The sequence below is a fragment of the Orbicella faveolata genome, unplaced genomic scaffold (assembly GCF_042242905.1).
Source record: "Orbicella faveolata isolate gen_17 unplaced genomic scaffold, um_ofav_v1 contig_26, whole genome shotgun sequence".
NCBI lineage: Eukaryota > Metazoa > Cnidaria > Anthozoa > Scleractinia > Merulinidae > Orbicella > Orbicella faveolata.
Genome location: NW_028301554.1, coordinates 2020267 through 2034782, shown reverse-complemented (window position 1 = coordinate 2034782; position 14516 = coordinate 2020267). Strand labels below are relative to the sequence as shown.

The window sequence follows — 14516 nt, the reverse complement described above, 5'->3', positions numbered from 1 at the left end:
TACTTTCTCTAAGAGTAATGTATTGTGCTGTCAGCAAGTTAGAGTTGCTTGTTGCTCTTTGTTTGAAGTCTTGCAGACTCAAAAATGTAATTATGGAGACTGATAGCAATAACACATTAGTATAACTTCAGATGTGGCTAGCAGGTTGGGTTTTATAACTCTTAGGCCAGTAAAAAACCAGCCTCTAGTATTTCGTGAAATTGAAACTTGACAGAGTTGTTATTTCCGATAAATAGCCAAATAAGATTGTAAAAATTGAACACAGTTGGAATTACGAAAGGTATATCTCTGGAATTTGTTTAACTTTAACCTCTCCAATATCTACAGTTTTCAACGTTTCAATGATTTTATATCTTGTAAGCTGTAATGAAGCATTCCAAAAGAAGAAAGAAAAAAAATGGAAACCTAAATCTGACTAGTGGAAAATCTGGCGAGTTAAAAACTCAGTGTTCTGGCTGGTAAAATCTGACATGCCACTAGCCTGTATTAAAAAGTTAATCTCCATTCCTGAAATGTCTTTTGTGTTTGATGCTGTAAATTTAGTTATTTTATGTTAAAGGAAAAAGTCTAAAGCTCTATCTTTCTCCAAGTTGTTTTACAGTTCGAGACCAGTGGTAAATGGCCGGATGATCTAGCTGCTATTCAACACATTAAAGCAGCTTTTCACATCAGACTTGCTAAGTTGCTGAAAAGCGAGTGTTCGCTTGTAACTGCGGCTTCGCCTCAGCATGTAGATGTTCTCAAGGTGAGTAGCTGAAAAATTTCGGTTCAAAGGATTAACGCGTCAACAAAACCAACTGGCTTTCCACAAATAGGATTCATCTAAGGCCTGGTCCACACTGCGGCGAAGAAATTCGAAAACCAATCTTTATTTCTACGGTTAGGTCTGCAGTCGACACTAGTCCGTCAAACGGGAGGAACTTGAAGACGCCGGCTTTGCATTTTCTTGTGAACAGAAAATAATTTGAAAACGGAACTTTTAAAAAATAGGTGACGTCACGATAATCATGTGATTTGCCTGCCCCAGTTTTCCTCAAACACAAATCCAAAATGACCGGTGATTGTTGCGTTTTCCAATTTCTCCTGCTTAGTACTGTGGACATATAACCTGCAATTCGCGGCAGCAAAAAAAGATTGTCTGTTCACAGGTTATCATAGCGCTGTTATTAACCCATCAGGACCTTTACTTTTACAACAGGAAAGAATGGTTTTGGCTATTTTTGACATTGTTTTTGCTTGTTTTCCGACCACTTGTATTATCAAACCAACAAAAGTCTCGTCCGCTGGAAAGGAAATTTCACGTGCGATATTCTGCCACTTGATTGGCTAACGAATTTGGAAAGCCAACTAAATGATAGCGGTCTTACTAACAATATTTTTCCGCCTCACTGAAGAGTCCGCTTCCGTGACGTGAGGGGTGCAAACTTGAGTGGGTCCAACTTCATTGGGATCGAATCAGACACCTCTTTATCGCGCCTTGGTTGGTGGTGCTTAATTTGAAATGTGAGCTGATGAGAACCTTCCTAGCATGCAATTCCTGTGTTTTTCTCCGGCAGGATGGCCTTGTATTTAGAATCAAGATTATGCATTACCGGGAAATGGTGTTGCTTCAAAAGAATGAAATCACACAGGAGCTTAAAACAGATTACGAGAAGAAAGCTAAAGAACTGGAACGAGAAATAACGCATTTGCCGCTCTTAACAAGCACACTCCATGGGTAGGTATTGTTCAGAAATACTCTTCTACGTCTACACATACACTTAGTTAAGTCGCTAAAACTCGTAAGATGTCACACCAACTGTAAAAATCTGAATAAAAAATAACACAATGGGATATCAAAAAATTAAAACATGAAAAATCCATAATAAAACTAATACAATGAAATATTAATAACTAACTAACTGTGATTCAAAGCTACCTAGGTCATTGAGTTTGTGGAATAAACCACTCGCTTGGTTAATAAGACACATGTATCCTTTCTATTTTGGTCAAAATTCACAGGAGCGTGTATGTTTGCGAGTGACAAACCAAACTGGCAATGCCTCACTTGTACTTATCATTTCGTTTTGCTATTTGTTTTTTTTTTTTTTTGCAGCATACAACAGCATTACCGCGGATTTACCGGAACTATCCGTTTGTCCAAACGCTGGGTGGCCGCTCAACTGATGGCTGATCACGTGACTGATGAGTGTATTGAGTTACTGGTGGCTTCTCTCTTCCTCTCCCCAGCCCCCTTTACTCCTCCCGGGTAACGCAATAGACCACCTCCGGCTGAGTTTCTTTACGTCCCTGTGAGGACTAGAGAAGAGTCTTTTTCGGAATCATTTGTTGCACCAACGTGTTGATTTTCTTGTAAATCGAACTCAATTTTATATGAAATGTTTTAAACAAGGACTCGTTGTGAAACAGAGGCAAAAGGCAAGTCGGAAATGGAGTATTAATTTAACATTCCAACATGGAAATGAGTGTTCTTAGAGTTGCAAATTCTCTTCTCAAACTCATTCATAATTCATCAAGTTAAAATAAAGAAAATTCACAACCACGAGGGAGATTTGGATACCAGCTCTTGATTAGCATAGATTTTGACGATTTTACTTCTCCGTTTACTCCTTAGTTTTTGTTTTGATTGGGAAGATATATTAAACACTCGAGAGAGTGTTTCATCGGCTATCCAAACACCTTGAATTTCGTCAAAAATACATCGCTGCGCGTCGTATTTTCAACTCTAGTCAGTTAATGTGTTGTTTTCGAATTAGTACCTCTTAGATTTGAAAAGAATTTTAAGCCACGCCCTCTAAACAGGATCCTGTTACCTCTTAGAGATTCTTTTTAACATTTCCGACGATCACCGCTGTCCTTTTGACATGGGAGTGCCCACGGGCTTTGCAGAAGTCGATCGACTCTCGCCTACTTGGCTTTCTTCCTCACGAATAAGTGCACTTGAAATGATAAATACGTATTTACTGCAGAAAATTTGTTCAGTTTACACAATACTCCTTCTTACAGGTCTCCCCTGGTTGGATTTCTCCGATTTCTTCGCCCTCTTTCTTCAACCGACTGGGAAACAACTCCTGTCATTCTAAATTTTAACAACGACATTTCTGGTGAGTGAATGAGGTTTCGTTATTTATCGTTCACTTCTTCAATTTTTTTTTTTTAACAAGTTTCAAGCGAGAAGGGTTTGGAATTGAAGAAAGCAGTCATTTTAGAAATTGTGGTGACCAAAAATCAAATTCTCCCGTGTCAATTTGAAGGGGATATATGGACAACAGTGAGAAGAATTGTCATGTTGATCATGACTCTTGAGGGAAGTCGTAACCGAAAGCGTAATTGGCTTGTTGTTTTCGCTGCAGCGACTTAGAAACTGTGATGACCAAATGTCAAATTTTCCTATGTTAATTTAAAGTGAATGTATGAACAACAGTGAGGAAAATCGATATGTTGACTCATTAGACAGTGTTAACCACCAACTTAGAAACTGTGGTGACCAACTGACCAAAAATCAAAGTCTCCCATGTTTATTTAAAGAGAATGAATAAACAACAGTGAGGAGAATCGATATGTTGATTCTTGGACGTGTGGAAAATGCTAACGTAAGTGAACTTGTGTTGTTTTTCTCAATAGTGGCTGACTACTAAGAAATATCCTCCAAGTTTTACAAAAACAGAACGCAACTTCCAGCAATATTTATCTCTACTCCAAAGGACAAGTTCAGCTCTATGTGGACCAAAGATAAGCCTTCTAAACAGGTCAGTTGATTTGTTTGGACTATTTCGCTTAGTTTTGACTTTCATCGTTCATTTAGTCTATTGTGAGGATGTGAGGATGTTGTGCACCGAAGAATTAACTGTAGATCAGCCCGAAGTTCGCACTGAAAAGAACTGAGAAAATTGGATTTTTGTTCCTTATAGAATTGCAAAACACCAAGGTTAACGTGCGTTCCAAACTACCAGTAGATAGAACGTCTTGTCCATTATTTAGAACAGTATCTACACTTGAATCAGTATTTACATATTATGTCTTTCCCGCTATAGATTGTCAACAGACTCTCTGTGCTGGCAAGGGAGTCACACTTGATCGTGGAACGTCAAATTCAAACATGCGCACTACAGCCAACCGATTTCAAGGTAAGACGATGACCTGATGACTGAGGCGTCACCTTAGTAACTGTCAAAAGTTGAACCCTAATTCCTTTCGAGTAAGGTACTTTCCAACAGTATCACCGGTAGGGGTTTCTCTAAGTTGTTGTTTTTGTATTTTTTTGACAAGTTATGTCTGTCATACAATTCAAATTAAGTAAGGTTCCATTATCCCAAACACAAGTTAGCCACTTTGCAGCACGTGATGCCTTATGCAAAGAAGGATTTTACACGACTTGTCTAAGAATGGTGTATGGCACACTGCCCCACCCACCCGACCCCTTATTCTTTGCACGACCCTCACCCAAGACAGACTTAGCGTATTGCCGATATTCAGCAAAGAAGACCATGCTTATACAGTAAAAGCCCGCCTGTAAGAACCTATTGGTTTAAGAACCTACTGGCAGAAATTAGCCATTTTAATACCCAAAGATATAAGAACCTGTTAAGCCAAGCAAGATCAAGCAGGCTCGATTATGTGAATTACGGTAAAACATTTTCACCAAGGAATGTGAATTTGAGAGGGCAAATTTGTGTTACAAGAAAATACCTGATACGGTAGTGAATAAGTACTGCATATTTAAGGACCAAACCCAATTTTATTGATTTTTCTGGTAATCAATAACTATATCTCCCTCATGGAAATTAAGAACCCAAATAAAAACCTACTTAACCTCGAATGCCAAAAAGCTACCTCAAAATACAAGGAACTATTTTGCCAGACTTCAAAAAATGTTGGTTCTTACCCACGGGTCTTCACTGCAACTCTTCCACTCCTGTCTTTACTTTCCTCAGCAAATCTTCTGCCCGCCTTTGGATCACTATGACGTCATCATCCATCTGCACAGTCGTCTTCTCCCTCTTAGAACCCAAGCCCTTGATAAAGGGAAACATCCGGCAGAAGCCTCGTTTTCACGTCCTTCAGTTTTACTTCCGGTCGTAAACTTTGATCCTGCACAGTTGTATCTTAAAGAACTTAAGGTAAGGAAAGATTCGACGAGCAATCTTAAGCTGTTTCTGGCGTAATTTGAGTAATCCTAAGTTACGAAATTTACCCTGCAGAATATGGAGCAAACATTTGCCTTTTTGATCTTAACACCCTGAGAAAAGCCTCTGGAAGTAGTTATATATATATATGTTTCTGATCCAATGAACGAAATGTCAAATTTTATTTGCAAGGAATATTCGGTACATAACGGAAGTGAAGTTATACCCACTGCAATCTGACAAATACTCTGTTTCCTTGGTTTCTCTGTTTTGTTTTCTTCCAGGATGCTTTTTCTGACATTGCGCTGTTCTTTCACGATGTGTACGGAGGCGACTTGATAGGAATTCTATGGAAGCCTCAGAGTTTTGTGCCGGCCCCGTTCAAGGTACAGGTAGCATTTAGAGTCTTTTATCCTTCAGTCTTAGTATAGATTAATTTCTAGATTCTCCATACCGTGTCCTGTGGGAGGCACGGTGGCTTCACGGTCAGTGCGCTCATCTCCGGATCGAGCGGTCCGGGTTCGTGCCCTTGCTGGAGACATTCCCTTCTGTCCCTGGGCAAAACACTTCACTCTCTCGGTGCCTCTCTTCACCCAGGTGTATAAATGGGTACCGGCAAACTTATTGCTGGGGGCAACCCTGCGATGGACTAGCATCCCATCCAGGGGTAGTAGAGATACTTCTAGTCGCTTCATGCTTCAGAAACCGGGATAAGCTCCAGCTGATAGACCTCTTGGCTCGTATGTAGGATTGACCTTTTACCTTTACCATACCGTGTCATAACAGTTTAAAGTACTCGCGTCATAAATGTGAATGACTGTAGCATCAGAGATAAAACTGGTCCTCACTTAAACATCGTTTCCCCAGTTTCTTTGTTTGGGTTCTGTCTGCCTAAACCAACGTTGGCATGGTAACAAAAGCCAGGTCGACATCTACAGCTATCAAACTGCATTTTCACGATCAACGAAACTTGTTTAGCTTAGCGAAAACCTGTTTATCTGAAACCCGTTTCGTGAAAAACAAGTTGGTAATTTTTATTCCTTTGTTCGCATAAGGGGCGCGTTCCATTCAATCAAAAATTTCGGAATTTGCGTAATAGGAACTAATGGTACGGAAATATCCGGGGGAAGTTGCCAGGAAATCCAAAAATTATTGGTCCTCGGGCAATTTCTTCTTCTTAAGTCTCGTCCCTGACAGGAACTCAAAGTTCACATTTTTCGTCTGAGCTGCACCGAAACTATTTCAATCATTCTCAAAATAGACGCATTTCAATCATGATTCATGCAAAGCCCCGCCTGATGTGAACGCTTTTCCTGATGAAACATTCATTAGTTATTAGACCATCTACCCCCTACCCCGTCAAGTCTCCCGTTTTGTGCTGGCGTCCAGCTCTCGCGATTTTACCCGCGCGTTCAACGATCGAATAAAAATACAAGAAAAAATGGCTGCGAACAGTCTAATGTTTTATTCGTGATTAGTCTAAACATGTTTATTCCTAATGTCAACGCAGTATGACATGTTCCTTATCTCGAACCAAGATGTCCTAAGGATCTGGACACGAAAGTCGGAACAATGTCATAACGTGGCATAAAGTAATCTAAAACGTTACCAAGTTGAAATGGTATGGGGCGGACATAACCCGAGTAAAACAAGTTTTCCAGTCTGTGGAATTCATAGAAAATAGATCTGTAAACGAGTGATTAGAATTTTATATCTACTAACCCTAGAACTTGATGTGTCAAATTCTTTTATTGCCGGTTTTCATGTGACGTGGCCATATTCCAAAATTAAAAATTACCTTTCCATTTTCAGGTTTCAGTTTCATCATACAAAAAACCCTTTAGAAACTTGACATTTTAAAATGTCTTAGCTCGACAGGGTTCTTCGTTTTGTAACTGTAGGACACATTTGAATTTCCTAGCCAGGCTGTCGCGCAGGTCAAAAGATGAGTTCTCGCTTTAGTTTTTGCAAACTGAACAGTTCTTGCACTAGAAGAATTATTTATTTCAACGTGCCGGAGCTCAAGAGTAATAACGCTTCGTTTCAATAGCGAAACTCAACGACAGATGTTTCTGTTACTTTACGGCCGCCATGTTGGTGCCCCTCCGAGGGGCACCAACATGGCGCCTCCATTATATCATCGATCTGTCATATCCCGGATTCTTGACTTAATTTACTCAATGGTTACGATTTTTGGTTTTGATCACATGACCAGTGAAAACCAGCAATTGCCACTGTTTTGTCTCCTTATCCTTTCTTGTTGATTTGTAATTTGTTCACGTTTTATCAGGTGTTACACGCGCAGTGCAAGATGCCATTAATCAATCCTCAAACGGCTGAAAAGGTTGGTAACTAGATATATAAACAATAGCCTCCATTTGGCGCGAAAATATGCTCGGATATTTGTCCGCCGACATTATTTGTTTCAAGAAGCGCACAGCTGTCCGAGAGCGTAGCTCGAGGAAAACTGTGAGCTTTGAGGAACAGATAATGTCCGCGGACAAATATCCGAGCATATTTTCGAAGTCAAATGGAGGCTATTGTGTTTACATGTATTATCCTTCAAATAGTTTTCGCAACACGCTCAGTTTTGAAAAGTGAGAAATATTCTCAGATATTTCCCTGTTTTAGCTGGGGATTATTAGGTCACGTGAGGCGTTTAGACTAATCGCGCGTTTGAAAATGTTTGATGGATTATAAGTAATGGTAATCGGACTGAGTGGAGTCCAATTCGGTGATATCTATGTACTTCGTAAATGGACTAAGAGCATAAACGGGGATCTCGACGGAAAACTAAAAGGAAAATATCTCACAGCAGGAGAATGGCACCATAGACAGTATTAAATTGACCCTTTTTTAACGTCCGGTCAGCCTTCCAATTTGTTTTATAGTGTAAAAGGTGAAGGTGATATACTTCTCATGCGATAAAATTTAACTTTTTTAGAAGTTAACTATGAAAATAGATTGTTTAAAATAGATTGTTTTTCAAAATTCCACGAACTCTCCTTCACTTTTGTAAGAAACCCCAACCCTCACCCCCACCCCCACCCCGAACACCCCACCCCCACCTATGAAAACGCAGCAAAAGTGAATGATCCCAAAGGGTAATCAAAACTCCAACCAAAATATGCAGCCGAAGCGAAGCGCGGGGAAACATGAAGTCAACGCCAAGCGCGGGAAAACATGCCAGCGTTGCCAAGCAACAAAAAGCGTACAAACGCTGGGAAGCGCGGGAAAAGTTGCAAACGTTGCTAAACGGGAAAAAGCATGGAAACATTGCCCATTGCGAGAAAATATGGAACTGATGATAAGGGCGGGAAAACGCACGGAGGTAAAGTCCCAATTGGTTTCCCCTTTGCTCCTGATTGGTTGAAAACTCAATATGTTTGCTCAGGTTGGTAAGATTACGATGTAGCTTTCGAATGCTTTTGACAATCAATCGAAAAACCGTTTTATTGAGATATTCTCGAGTAACGTTTTCATAGTAAAGCAACTGTTTAGTTGTGGTGATAACTTTTGATGCTGTTGTTGTTTTGGTTGTTGCTGTCGTTGTTGTTGTTGTTGTTTTAAGTCGTTTTTTGTATTCAGTCCAAACAGGGCCAGACCTGGGTCATCCCGAACATATCAGCCATCTTGTCTGATTTTCAGACCATCGGAGAGGGACTGGTGAAGAAGATCGAAGTGTTGAATGCGTGAAAGGGGAGAGGACAAGCGTGACATTTAAAAGTGAAATAATAAAGCTTTGATGAAGTCAAAAACACCTCCATTAAAGGAATCGAATACCTATAATTACGTTTCCATCTATTTGATTGCAATGAACGCAGATAACCATATATATTTAGAATCTTCTTTGCAACCGCTTTTTAGGATGTCACGGTTAAGCGTTGCGTGACATCTTAAAAAGACGACTGCGGAGGAGACTATGTATTTTAAGTTATCGCAACGAATTAATTGTCTAGTAAGCCTAGTACTTAAACATTTTAACGTTTTTAATCTTTTCCTAGTACGCAGAGTCAGCTTGTTTAAAAAATGACCAGAACTGTTCTGGTCTCCTTCAAAGCCGTTATTAAGTTGGTCACGCAATGCTCCTCTCCAGTAACGGCGCGGAGTGCGGAATATTTGAGCGAAGCTGTCATTGGCTAAGACGCGCAAACGAACGTGGTTCAGGTTGAAGCAGCTGTCATTGGGAAGAACATTTGCGTGACCTAAAAATATCGGCTGTCAAGAAGACTAGAATTGTCAGAAAGTGAAATGTTTTGGGTGAACTTGGATGATACCTAACAACCCACTTTCGAACCACAGAAGGCTTTGACCTGCTTATATTAAGCTTGTGATAACACTTGTGCTTTACACGCGTATTCAGATTACTCTAAAATTCTGGTTATTATTCCTCACGGTTTCCCCACCCCCCTCCCACTCAAAGATCCATCTATATATAAAAACTATTTCAGTTGTAAGATACTAGAAGCCTTTGTCTACTTTTTCTTGTTTCATTGATATAATCACTCATATAACAACGGGCCGTGAGTTCGAATTCTGAGTACAATGAAAGCTAACTGAATGATTTACTGTACTGAAAACGCTGATTGCTTTGTCAAGAACTTAAAAAAAAAACACTTTGAAGGAGGCTTTTCGAATTTTGGTTGAAATGCATAGAAAATGCCTTTCTCGGAAAATTTCACGAAAATAAAATCAACGTATTTTACACTTGGTTTGTCAGAACATTGCTTGCTTGTGTCTGCCAGGAGCCCTCCATTGCTGAGGTCATCACTTCCTGAAACAAAAACAAAGATGGAGAAAAAACAAGTTATAAATCATTTTTCTAGTAAACCAATTCCCTTTGAAAGCTGTAGATTAACGCAGTTTCGCCCCAGTTCCCCCTGCAGGTTACCTTGTAGTCCATTGCCCAGCTAAAGTGAAATCTTTTTACTTACGTTTATTTCCAAAGTCAAATGTCACGTTTGCAAGAAGGTTTCAGGTCATTGCTTGCTTGATGTCTGCCTGGAGCCCTCCATTGCTGAGGTCATCACTTCCTGAAACGAAAAGAAAGATAGAAACAAACCAAGATATCAATCATTATTTCTTCTGAGCCAATTTGCTTTTATTTATGCTTGACATTAAGACAGTTTGGCCCCAGTTCCCCCTGCACGTTACATTGTAGTCCATTCCCACGCCAAAGTGAAAGTTTGTACTTACTTTTATTTCCAAAGTCAATTGTCACGTTATCTCCAATCAGCATAAACGGCGCCCACTCGGAAACCTTGGCGAAGCCGTTTTCTCTCATCCACTTCATGGCCTGGTGAAGGGATTCACTGGCACTCACCCCACGAAAAAGATGCTCGTAGAAACGACTCATCAACTGCTCAGTCGCCTCGTCTTCCAGAGCCCACAGTGCCACCAACACTGAGCGCGCACCGGATCCTAAGAACGCTCGAGCCATTCCAACAACTCCTTCGACTTTAATCTGTCCATGGGCACTGTGACAACAGCTTAGTACAACAAGTTTGGCTCGTAGCTGAACTTGCGAAATGTCACTCACCTTCAATAAGCAGTCGCTTTCACGTGGAAGTCGACTACCAGTTCTAACAGGCACAAGAATAATTTCTCCTTTCTCCGCATTACCATGTGCAGCGAAGTGTATCAGGCTCACTGAATTTATTCTTTGAAGAACCGCCTGCTTAGTTGCTTGCTGTCCTATCAAAGGCTGAACACCCAGCAGTCGTCCAACCATCTCTGCTTCCTTTCTTGCAAAGGGCAATGGTGGGATGGTTTTTCGGCAACCCTTCCAAAGCACTTCACCAACGTCAGGATCACCCACTATCAGAGCTCCCGTCTGACTGTGATAGTCGGTAGGACTGTCTTGAATGCATTTGAGAGTCGTCAACGAAGGAGCAATGCGAATCCTGAAAGTCTCTGATAAGTACTTCCCACTGTCATCAAGTAAAGCTGGAAATGGAACACGGTACAGGTGGCGATCAGGAACAATGATGATCTCGGACCCCTTGAGTAAGTCGGCCACAGGAGCGATGATCATTTTGTAGAACAAAGTTAGATTTTGTCTGGGATCAACTTCACGTCCCTGTTGTCGTAAAACGGCGAGGTTGTCTTCCTCAGAGGAATCTGGTGTTTCTTCAATGCCATTAAAAGATCGATCTTCGCAAAGCTCCGGGGGTAAAATACCAAAGCTGCGGAAGCTTTCAGCCACGTTATTAAAAAAGGTATCCAAATTTTTAGCTTTTTTAGTGCGCAGTGTCTTTTTCTCTACTTTGCTTTCTCGGAAGTCAACGACTCCATTTGCTTTCAGAATCCACAATAATACATTTTGATTATCATATGAAATGTACAGACAGTTAGAGTCGCTTTCTAGGTTGGCGACATTTTCAATGCCAGTCCATGATTGCGGGTCAGCTGAGATTTGCCGTTCAACAGAGTACTGAGCTGCCATCAAGTCTGATAGGGCCCTAGCCCTTCCGAGCTCTTCAACATAAAGAGCTTTATTAGGATTCCCAACGGCACAAAGCAATGTACTGAGTCTTTTGTAGGGAGAGTTGTACTGATCTGAATAAAGTACCTTGAAATCATCATTGTCTTTGAGAAAGCCTCGGCATTCTTCGCATTTTTGAATACTTTGAAACAAATAAAGAAACGCTTCCTGTTTCTTGTCCTGTGGTATTTTTGCATTTGCCATGTTTGCATAGCAGAAAAACTCTGCTTGAAAGTCTTGAACTCCCTCCTTAACTATTGAAAGTGCCTTCTCGAGGTATTCTTCAGCCATGACATATTCATTGCGAAGTATAAACAGATCTCCTAAGGTATAGTACATATTTGCTTCTCCTCTTCTGTCACCAATTTCAACGAAGATAGAAAGTGATTTCTCATAATATTCTTTGGCCTTGACATGGTTACGCAGACGTGCAAACAGATTTCCTAGCAAACTGTAACATGTTGCTTCGCATCCTCTGTCACCAGTTTCAGTTGCAAACAGAAGTGCTTCCTCGAAATATTTGTTAGCGTCAGCATATTTCATACCGAGATATAGTAACGCGCGTCCTAAAAATAGCCGAGATCTTGCTTCTCCGCTTCTGTCACCAATTTCAGTTGCGATCGCGAGTGATTTCTGATAATATTCTTTTACTTTGACATAGTCACCAAGAGACATAAACACATCTCCTAGGTTTGCATAACATGATCCTTCTACCTTTCTGTCACCAATTTCAATTGCGATCGCAAGTGCTTTCTCGACATATTCTTTTGCGTTGGCATAGTCAGCAAGAGATATAAACACTGTTCCTAGGTTTGCATAATATGATCCTTCTCCTTCTCTGTCACCAATTTCAATTGCGATCGCAAGTGCTTTCTCGACATATTCTTTTGCGTTGGCATAGTCAGCAAGAGACATAAACACTGTTCCTAGGTTTGCATAACATGATCCTTCTCTTTCTCTGTCACCAATTTCAATTGCGATCGCAAGTGCTTTCTCGACATATTCTTTTGCGTTGGCATAGTCAGCAAAAGACATAAACACTGTTCCTAGGTTTCCATAACGTGATCCTTCTCCTTCTCTGTCACCAATTTCAATTGCGATCGCAAGTGCTTTCTCGAGATATTCTTTTGCGTTGGCAAAGTCAGCAAGACACGTAAACACTGTTCCTAGGTTTCCATAACATGATCCTTCTCCTTCTCTGTCACCAATTTCAATTGCGATCCCAAGTGCTTTCTCAAGATATTCTTTTGCGTTGGCATAGTCAGCAAGAGACATAAACACAGTTCCTAGGTTTCCATAACAGGATCCTTCGTTCCTTCTGTCACCAATTTCAATTGCGATTGCAAGTGCTTTCTCGAGATATTCTTTTGCGTTGGCATAGTCAGCAAAAGACATAAACACTGTTCCTAGGTTTCCATAACGTAATCCTTCTCCTTCTCTGTCACCAATTTCAATTGCGATTGCAAGTGCTTTCTCGAGATATTCTTTTGCGTTGGCATAGTCAGCAAGAGACATAAACACTGTTCCTAGGTTTCCATAACGTAATCCTTCTCCTTCTCTGTCACCAATTTCAATTGCGATTGCAAGTGCTTTCTCGAGATATTCTTTTGCGTTGGCATAGTCAGCAAGAGACTTAAACACTGTTCCTAGGTTTCCATAACATGATCCTTCGTTCTTTCTGTCACCAATTTCAATTGCGATCGCAAGTGCTTTCTCGAGATATTCTTTTGCGTTGGCATAGTCAGCAAGAGACATTAACGCTCCTCCTAGGTTTCCATACCATGATCCTTCTCTTTCTCTGTCACCAATTTCAATTGCGATCGCAAGTGCTTTCTGGAGATATTCTTTTGCGTTGGCATAGTCAGCAAGAGACACAAACACAGTTCCTAGGTTTCCATAACATGATCCTTCGTTCTTTCTGTCACCAATTTCAATTGCGATCGCAAGTGCTTTCTCGATATATTCTTTTGCTTTGCCAAATTCACTAAGAGAGTAAAGCATAATTCCTAGCCCTGCACAAGCGTGTGCTTCCTCTTTGCTGTTTCCTGTTTTGTTCATGATACTGATCGCTCTCTCATAAAGTCCTTTTGCCTCAACATACTTATTTTGAGCCTTATATATTGCTGCCAGCTTTATACAAAGTTTCCCTGCATTGACTGTTTCACCTCTCTCACGTTCAATGCTGAGAAGCTTCCTGTCGTATGTTATTACATTTGTGTAATCACGGATAAGAAGGTACGCCTTGAACATTACTTTATAGATTGCCTCGCAAAGAAATTTACCAAACTGCTCTTCTTTCTCCATTGCTTTATTATTTAGTAAAACCAAGCTTTCTCTGCATAACTCGATTGCTTTTTTAGCACGACCGGTCATGTAAAGGAATGTGGCAACAACGACGCCAACATAGATTGCTTGTATAATTTCTTCAATGTCGTTCATGACGCCCTCTTCTGTAAGTCTTGTAAAAAAAAGAAAATTCTCTTATCAGAATAAAACAAAACGTATCTATTTCGAGGATATATTGTCATAAATACGAATAATATAAAAAATTGGGTTCCCCGTGCTTGTTAGTGAGCTATAGCCATTTTTCAACTGAGAGAGCTCAATATCAAGGCAAATCCGTCATGTTTTCAATATGCGCGTGCACGAGCGCGCGCTAATGACGCCATAAATTATCCGCAGTAAGGATGCGCAATGCAAATGTGAGGAATGACCTTAACATCACTGAAAGCTGATTTACAAGTTTGCAAATACTTAGCACAATCGCGTTACATCTGGACTAATATAAGCGACGATTCATGATTCATGGTAGTACGTCGATTTGAAGCGGAGTCACCTACAAAATCACTGCACGAGTTGAAATAGTTCAAATAGCTGATTAAATAAAAAGATCGTCCTTAGGGCAG

At 40.5% G+C, this 14516-nt stretch overlaps 1 protein-coding gene and 1 pseudogene across 2 annotated transcripts in view; one reads left to right on the top strand and one right to left on the bottom strand.

Annotated features, from left to right (window-relative positions):
* The window catches only part of LOC149107581 (nucleolar protein 6-like), a 28740-nt pseudogene extending 19825 nt beyond the window's left edge, over positions 1 to 8915 (top strand). The window contains exons 16-25 of the transcript XR_016209202.1: positions 591 to 745; positions 1557 to 1717; positions 2096 to 2248; positions 3007 to 3104; positions 3625 to 3749; positions 4035 to 4127; positions 4935 to 5120; positions 5411 to 5512; positions 7417 to 7470; positions 8715 to 8915. The product of XR_016209202.1 is annotated as a nucleolar protein 6-like (transcript). The remainder of the gene's footprint in view (positions 1 to 590; positions 746 to 1556; positions 1718 to 2095; positions 2249 to 3006; positions 3105 to 3624; positions 3750 to 4034; positions 4128 to 4934; positions 5121 to 5410; positions 5513 to 7416; positions 7471 to 8714) is intronic.
* Positions 8916 to 10066: 1151 nt separating this feature from the next.
* LOC149107580 (uncharacterized) lies at positions 10067 to 14080 on the bottom strand. Its single transcript, XM_089295328.1, has 2 exons — positions 10323 to 14080; positions 10067 to 10159 (listed from the first exon to the last, which is right to left on the bottom strand). Exons 1-2 carry the CDS (start codon positions 14047 to 14049, stop codon positions 10101 to 10103), a joined length of 3786 nt encoding a protein of 1261 aa, XP_089151454.1. The 5' UTR covers positions 14050 to 14080; the 3' UTR covers positions 10067 to 10100.
* Positions 14081 to 14516: the final 436 nt, after the last annotated feature.